Below are 8,476 nucleotides of genomic sequence, written 5' to 3'. Positions count from 1 at the left end.
GAATACAAGTATTCTCTATTTCTGTTCGAAATTTTCCATGTGAAAAATAACTACCATGAATTACATCGGCTTATTCATTTCTATATTAAGGAAATCAGGAAATCAAATAATAAAGTCATCTCAGTCAGGAAAAGATAGTTGAGGCTAGACTGTTAATGAAATTGAAGAAATGAAAAAAACAAGCGTTTTGAATTATAAAATATAATAGACGGAACTCAGCTTATAAACAAAAACATAAACCTAATATTTAGAGGTAAGTATCTTACATAAAGAGTTAACTGAAAACGGCTATTATTTCTTCTTTGTGGGATATGGTGGAGTAGCGTAAAATTTGCGTTCCTTCCTTCCACTTTTCAGCAGCGGTGTCCCTATTTGGTTGGAACGGATTACTATAGCTACAATTATTACCAGCGGCGTTTTACATACCCATATAAGACTTGGTATTTAGCGTTGCGAAACGCTTTTGGTCATCCTCCCGGGCAGGCTCTTCGATAGCAATAAACTGGGACCAATAATCAGTTGGAATATTGAGCAAACTCTCCAAGACCTGCCATGAAAATCATAACATTATCTACCTATTAATATGAAGAAAATATGCGATTCCTACATTGAATTGAATAACGGTCTCAGCGAAGGTGGCGTGCGCGTCCAAATCCGGACTGGAATAACCAACAATGGTCGGGGCGAAAACTCGTGCCAGGTTCTCCAGCGGCATTTTTACTTCTTTGCACTGATCGATCCTCTGGAAGTGTTGTATCAAGTAGGCCAGAGTATCCCGATTGGGTTGAGGCATTTTTGCGATAGCTTCAAACAATTCCTGCTGCTTTTGTCTGGAGGAAATCGCTTGTACGGCATTGGAGAAGTCTTTCCACAGATCCAGCGGAATGAGAGGCTCCCGCAGGGAACGCAAAAAGTCCTTCACACACCCGCAAAGTACATTTATATCCATATTGCTTAAATTTGGGACTGTCTTGCCACGCAGAAATTTCTCCTTCAGTGTGCGAACCTCGCGCTCAGAACCAGGCACTCGGTATATACCCACTTCGGTGAGGCCTCTCATCTCTATTTCGTTAACACAGTGGACTATCAGCGCGGGGATCATCGGACCCACGTTTGGCGCATAGTCAGCTAAGTTCCCCAGTGCCTGTTGATTTTTATTTGTGGGCGTTCCAGAACTTTGTGGAATACAAGCAATTTTCATCTGATCCCGACAATCCGAATGGACGACTGCCTTACACTCTCGACAACGTAATCCGACTGATCCGAAACGAATCCTGCAAACAACCGGGAGACTGTAACATATTTTTTCCATTTTTTGATAAATTAGCATACCTTTGCTGGCACTGAGTACATGTTTCGGATTTGAGGAACGTCTTGCCAGTGAACGAATGTTGTTTTAGAACACTTCGCTTCATTGTCGGAGTCCGCAGTGCACTTCCATTGTAGTTTTGGTTCATCTCTTCGATTGGAGGAGCAGACGGTGTAAACATGTTCATCTTCGAGTACTTGGAGTCAGTTCTGGAACATTTTCATCATTGCATCAAAATAAAGCTACATACAAACTCTACAAAAAAAATACTTCGTTGGTGTTTTGAAGCGATTCGGTGAAATATTTTCCTTTGCCTCCGGATCTTTTTTCGGGACTGTCTTTGCTTGGGACATCGATTCGACAAATTGAGGCTGCTGCGAAGGCATCGCTTGAATGATCGATTCCGCCAAAATAGGTCCATCGTCCTGAGGCACGGAAACCTTTGTGTGGGCCACTATTTTTTCGTTTGGACCTAGTTCTATAATTTTCTTGCTTTCATTAATACTTTTCCTCTTCGATGCATCCTGACTGAGCCTAGTTCGCTTGTGTCCGGCGTGAACTGCACCCGAAACATTGTACGAAGGTCTATGATCACGGCGGGATCTATTACGATACATCTTCACATCGAGTAAGTCGTCCTCTGACTGAGTCAGCGATAGATCCGATAGAAAGGAACCAGTGGAGTTAATGTCATTACCCATCTCGTCGGTTCGATTATGCGTGGATTTCCGCTTATAGGAATAAGCGTTCATAAACGCTAGTCTTTCTCTTGTTTCATCCTTGATAAATTGTTCGTTTTTGAGGATATCGCAAACCGCGAACATTTTCTTTTCCTGTAGAGAAACATTAACAATGTTTTCAGGACAAGAATTCAATTTTAAAATGTTAAATAGAAGCACTAGAAATTACATTAATTGAAACGGAAACAAGTGCAATTCTAAAGCGTGTATGGTCAATTAAAAACGGTTCAACAAACCACACTATCTTATCAGAATTGTCCCTTGTTTACATACCATCGCATCCCGTTCGTGCTCCGCATGTTTCCTGGCTTTGCTTTCTTCCTCCAGCAGCTTACGAGCATGGAAAATGTTTGTCTCCAAGTCGGACATACCACGGATAGCAGCGTCGAGCTCTCGTTGCAGCCTTTTCGCCTCCTGAACGGCCTTCAGCCACTGAACTCGGCATTCTTCCTGTAGCTGCACGAACCTTAAAAATTCTGAAAAGCACAACCCACAGTGCGTTAAATATGTACGTTGAAGGCGTGAAAAAAATATATACTCACCTATTTCGGCAGTTCCATCCCGGAGAACATCCGAGCACCTTCGCAATTCGTCAAACTGAGCGACGATAGACAGTTCCATCGCCATTTTTTCGAAACTTTCAGTTTCGGCAATAATCGGCAAACTTCTCACAACGATAATAAACTGAACTGTTCCGTGAAAACCAGAATAAAATTATTTTAACACACTTGGCGTCAAATAGAAACACAGCCCGAAACGACGGTTACATTCTTTTCTTGAATCTGTAGTGAATGAGGAGGCGGGATTCAAAATAAGGTAAAATCCCGCTTCATTTTGTTATGTCACATGAACAGTAGGGGTGCACATGGCTTTTATTCAAAGGTGTAGGTGCAGCTCAGTGATGTCATAAATTTTTTCAACGACAAATTTGCTAATATGCTTACATATTTATACAAAGCAATTTATTGTGAATTTACTTGACTGTTGGATTCTGAGGTCCTTTCAGCTTTCTATTTCAACCGTCGCTTTTTTCGAGGGCTGATTAAATTCATGGGAAAACCTCATTGATTACCCTTTCAATTTCCTTTCAAATGTCAAAACACAAATTAAAAACAAGCCGCGAGTGAGTTGAATCAATTATGGATCAGTAGGTCTGTGCCAAAGAGAAGAAAAAAAAGAATGAATTGAACTGGTGAAAAAGTGGTTTGAAATTGAATTTTATGGTTGAATTACAATAATTTTGCTGTAATTATTTTGTTATAAATATTTTTTTTGCTTTTCAGAAGATGGATGAGTCCCAAACGAGTTTCCCGGAGAGAACGTTGAATTCTGTGATTTGGATCTCCTGGAGTCAGCATATAATGAAAATACTGAGGGAAATGATGAATCTTCCGAAAAAGCGTAAGAAAATATAAAATATCATTACTATCCAACTGTAACTCTAAAGCGGACCTTACACGGTCAACTTTATTGACAATATGATGACATTTGTGAGCATAATGACAGCTGAACATGGCCGACGACGCAGAAATCCGGATTTTCTGATTTTCGAGCATCAATATCGTGACATTTCATATGGATGCATGATGTTGACGTTTTACCTCACGGACTTCCAGACTGAGTTGCCAGATATGCAAGCGCACATTTAATTTTTGTTAGTCTTTTTTGCGATTGCAATTAAAATTTATAAACTACTGAAATTGTAGGAATCATAAATGGAAGCTTTTGGTTTGGAAAACCGATACTTTGAATAGCAAAATACGGTACTTTTCACGATACAAATCAAAACTTCAAAGTAAACTGACAATGTGATGGTGAGAGAGAGGATGAAACTTAACAACGTTTTAGGAATTTTTTAACGTTGAACTCGGTCATTCTTTGCGCTAGTGAGCGCGTTGTGTATTTCTTCACACTCCGCTATAAAATTTGGAGAATGAGAAGAGATGGGAAAATCACAGATGAAAAAACATCATGTGTTAATTCAAGCTACAGTAGAATCCTGATTATCCGCGGAATAGTCGGGCTAACTCACCGCGATTAACGAAAATCGCGGATGACCCATTAAAGGACAAAAAAAAATGCAAACACGAAAAGAGATGTTTCAACATAAAAACTATGTTCTATAAATACAGAAATCAATCAACTATCCATCTATAAGGTCGTGTACACCAGTGGCTAAATAGTGTAAAAGCCATGACCACAACAAAAGAGCATGGGCCTACAACTCAATAACAAATTCCGGAAAGGCCTATTGATTTACTATGGAACTCGCAGTCACGAATAATCCGCAGGGCTCGCCGCTCGCGGGTAATCGGGGTTCTACTGTCATAGTCTCATTTATGGAATAAAAACATTTGCTTACAGATAAAATAACTTGCATATATTTTCGCAAACTAAAAGAATCTGGCATCTCTGAAACTGAAAGGAACAGTCTGTATTTGTGAAACGAGTATTATGATGTATTTTTGAGAAGAAAAACCGAATTCTAAAGTGTAAATTATGAATGAAAATTAACTTTTACGAATCAAATTAGTATTCTATGTGAATGCAAATCACTTTTTTTCTGCAAGTGGTGAGAAAATCCCATACATAAATTATGTCTGAAATTGACGTTATATTATAATAATACATTTTAGTAGGAATATCTGAAAATTCAGGGGAAATAGGTTATGTTAAGGTTAGGACTATGCGCTTCAACTAATTAAATAATACCAAGTAGATATTTTCATTCAGATACTTCACTGATGGGTCTCGCCTCAATGGATCCACTGGCTTCGGTGTTTTCAATGAATATTCAAGCGCCTTCCGTAAACTGCAGGAACCTTGTTCCGTTTATGTTGCTGAGCTGGCAGCAATCGACTTCGCATTGGGGATGATCTCCAACAAGCCTGCAGACCATTACTTCATTTTCTCGGATAGTCTCAGTTCGCTTGAGGCTCTCCAGTCGATGAAAACTAGTAGGCACCCATCTTATTTCCTCACAAAAGTGAGACAGCAGATGAGTGCACTGATCGAAAGATCTTATAAGTTAACCTTTGTTTGGGTCCCCTCTCATTGCTCAATTCCTGGCAATGAGAAGGCGGACACTCTCGCAAAGGTGGCTGCCCAGGAAGGCGAATTGTTTGATAGACAGATTTCATACGATGAATTTTTCCAATTACTGCGTCAGAGTTCCCTCTTGAGTTGGCAAACCGATTGGGACACTGGAAGTCTTGGGCGGTGGTTATATTCAATTATCCCAAAGGTTTCTTCGAGAGCGTGGTTCAAAGGTTTGGACGTAAGTCGTGACTTCATTCGTGTAATGAGTAGACTTATGTCCAACCACTACTCGCTAGATGTGCATCTCCACAGAATAAATCTTGTTCAAAGCAACGTCTGTCGGTGTGGAAACGGTTACGATGACATCGATCACGCAGTTTGGCAATGTACGGATAATTACGCAGCCAGAGAGTACCTTTTGAATGCCCTGGAGGTCCAAGGAAGACAACCCTATGTTCCTGTTAGAGACGTGTTGGGAACTCGCGACATCTGCTATATGCAGTTGATCTATATGTTTGTGAAACGGTCTAGTATAAGTATTTAATGCTTTTGTGTTTTTCTTTTTCGTTATTAGTTTGTTTGTCTTGTCCCCCCATCTCACCGTCGCCCACCCTCGACAGATAATCGAACACCAGATGCTATCACTGGTCATTATGCACAATGCTACAGTGCGTGCGGCAACTCTCGGTTGAGACAACGATACCTCATATCCATATCCCTAACCTGACCCGTCCCACAAAAATGTTGCCCTTTTAACCTCGAGTAAACCGCGAGTATTCGGTCGAATCCTACTAAATATAGAAATTAGTTGAAACTTTGTATAAACAAACCTTGAATTAGCGGCTCCGCAAAGCTTATGCGATTGAGCCTTACAAATAAATGAACTGGATAAAAAAAAAGGTATTTTCATTCAAATTTTACCAATTGAAAATTGCCATTTAGCCTTCTAATCTGATAGAGAATAGTTTGGATCCCAAACTCAAATGTCGCCACTAGCCATCGCGGATATTTTCGTTGTCTCGGGTTGAGGGCGATATTGACCGTGTAAGGTGGAAAAATATTGATTGAGGTTAGATCAGATGTTGAAAGCCTAGCTGTCACGATATTGAAGACACTTATTGTCAATCCGGTTGAACGTGTAAGGTGCCCATAAGGAAACCAGTGATACCAATACCCTATCTTTTTTTTGGATTCGATGGAAGGTACAGCTGCAAATGAAAGATCTAGAGAAGCGGGTACACAATAACACGTTTGTCTATCTATCAGCAACGGAACACAGAAAGTGTCGATTTCATTTTGTTAGAATATTTTACACAACATTTGACGGATCCGATATACAAAAGAGGTGTGTATGCTGCCCATGTTTGCATAGGAGACGTAATCACCAACAACATTAGTGTTGGGAAAACGCATTTCTGTTGTTTTTGCCTACCATGCGTAACCATGCAAATTTCCAATGAAATTATCTGTCCAGTTGTAGGATATTATCGGAAAAAATAGGCTTAGGTGATTTTGCGGAATAAAACAATTTTTTCCATTACGAAAACGCTTGCGTCTATTTATGCGGACAATCAATCGTTTCAGTGAACATTTGTTCGTACAGCTAGACGTAATCACCAGGTTGCTCTGTCGGTAGCGTTAGTATTTACATTTCTGATAATAGTCAAAACTTCCCCGTCGGTGGTTTCAATTGTTATCGGCTAAAATAAAATATGTTTGGAAGAAGTTTTAGGGAAATGTCTGGAAAAGGTGCTCAGGATTTGTTGCGAGTCTATGGTAGTACTGTACTTTGAGATATAATAAGAACAGCAGGTTCGTGTTTTTCAATTAATTGAATTTGTAATGTTGGTAATTTTAGCAACATGATTCACCGATATCACGATCAATCGCATAAAGATGATGGAGTGACTTACACCAAGGGTATGAGTGAATGCTGAGTATGTGGAATAATACGATGTCGAATTAGTGGAGTTCTAATGCGAAAAAGTCGAACCATTATTATTTTTATTTTACTACTGATCTGATTGTTTCGTTATCTACTTGAATATTCAAATGCAGAAATTTAGGTATTTATAACATTGAAAAACACGCAGTGCAGTGTACAAAAAATATTAATTGTATGAGCAGCATTTCAATGGTTTCATATATTCATCGTTTGGTGGTTTCATATATTAAGAAACGCTAAGTGATAAGACTGTGGAAAGATAATGGCCACAGCAGAGAAAAGCAACCGCAGAGGAACAAACCGCGTGGAAACGTGAAAAAGAAAAACAATAGCGAATGTGAAAAACACGTCTTTATTCTGCTGGTATATAATTTGAACTGACGTAAGGAAACGTTTTTCTCTCTCTTCATATTTTCAGCCCTCGTGGCTGATGTTATTTTGACAGTGTATCAGCGCCCATTAGCTGAACACACCGACACTCCTCGCTGATCACTGGACGCCGTCTTCCTAACGTAGTCCTAACTTCTCTCTAAACTGCTGCATTTTCGTTGGACCTAGCGGCTTCGTGAAAACGTCAGCCACCATATTGTCTGTAGAACAGTAGCGTAGCTGAATCTCTCCACGAGAACAGAGATCCTTGGCGTGGTAATACTTCGTATCGATATGTTTACTCCTCTTATTCTGTCTCTCCAGCGATACAAAGTCAATGCAGCTTCAATTGTCCTCTGCGATGACTGTGGGTAGCTTCTGTTCGTGTCCCAATTCTGCCAACAATCTTCGCAGCCAAACTGCCTCCTGTGCCGCTTCAGAAAGCGCAACATATTCCGCTTCCATCGTTGATGTTGTTACGCAACCTTGCTTGCGACTTGCCTAACTTACGCTCGCTTCGCCGATCTGGAATAAGAAACCACTGGTAGATTTCCGATTAGTTGAGTCTCCAGCCCAGTCAGCATCGCTGTACCCGATCAACACGAGGTCCTTCGTTCGGTCACTGCTCAAGCTTAGCTGATGATCCTCGGTGGCCACAAGATAGCGCACCACTCGTTTCAATTCAACCCAATCACGTTGCGCCGACTGGTTGGTCCTTCTGCTGAGAATTGATATTGCTGCTGCTATATCCGGTCTTGAATTCATTGCTATGTACAATAGCGCACCGACGAGGCTGTGATATTGTACGTTGTCAGCCAATGCGTCACCTTCCTGCTGTCTGAAATATCCGGGATTCAGTGGATACTTAGACGTCTTCGCACCATCGAGACCAAATCGTTCCGCAACTTCTTTTATAAAACTCCTCTGACTAAGCGAATACATGCCACGCTTATTCTTCGTCACTTTGATGCCAAGAAATTGACTCACCTCTCCGAGAGAGGAAATCTCAAAACGCTGCTGAAGCTTTTTTTCAAGCTTGGAAATCTGCTGTCCGTCTTTGCAAACGATAATCAT

General features: G+C 40.5%; 2 protein-coding genes across 2 annotated transcripts; both read right to left on the bottom strand.

Moving 5' to 3' along the window:
- Window positions 1-201: 201 nt before the first annotated feature.
- Window positions 202-2,830, bottom strand: LOC129779043 (rac GTPase-activating protein 1). The gene is made up of 7 exons (XM_055786295.1): window positions 2,592-2,830; window positions 2,323-2,525; window positions 1,580-2,142; window positions 1,333-1,518; window positions 608-1,274; window positions 427-547; window positions 202-368 (listed from the first exon to the last, which is right to left on the bottom strand). Exons 1-7 carry the CDS (start codon window positions 2,674-2,676, stop codon window positions 292-294), a joined length of 1,902 nt encoding a protein of 633 aa, XP_055642270.1. The 5' UTR covers window positions 2,677-2,830; the 3' UTR covers window positions 202-291.
- A 5,073-nt stretch (window positions 2,831-7,903) lies between these two features.
- On the bottom strand, window positions 7,904-8,476 carry LOC129761357 (uncharacterized). Its single transcript, XM_055759075.1, has one exon. The coding sequence runs from the start codon at window positions 8,474-8,476 to the stop codon at window positions 7,904-7,906; it is 573 nt and encodes a 190-aa protein (XP_055615050.1).

The sequence above is a fragment of the Toxorhynchites rutilus genome, chromosome 1 (genome assembly GCF_029784135.1).
Source record: "Toxorhynchites rutilus septentrionalis strain SRP chromosome 1, ASM2978413v1, whole genome shotgun sequence".
Lineage (NCBI taxonomy): Eukaryota > Metazoa > Arthropoda > Insecta > Diptera > Culicidae > Toxorhynchites > Toxorhynchites rutilus.
Note: the sequence above shows the minus strand (reverse complement) of the source record. Positions and strands in the feature narration are given on the sequence as shown.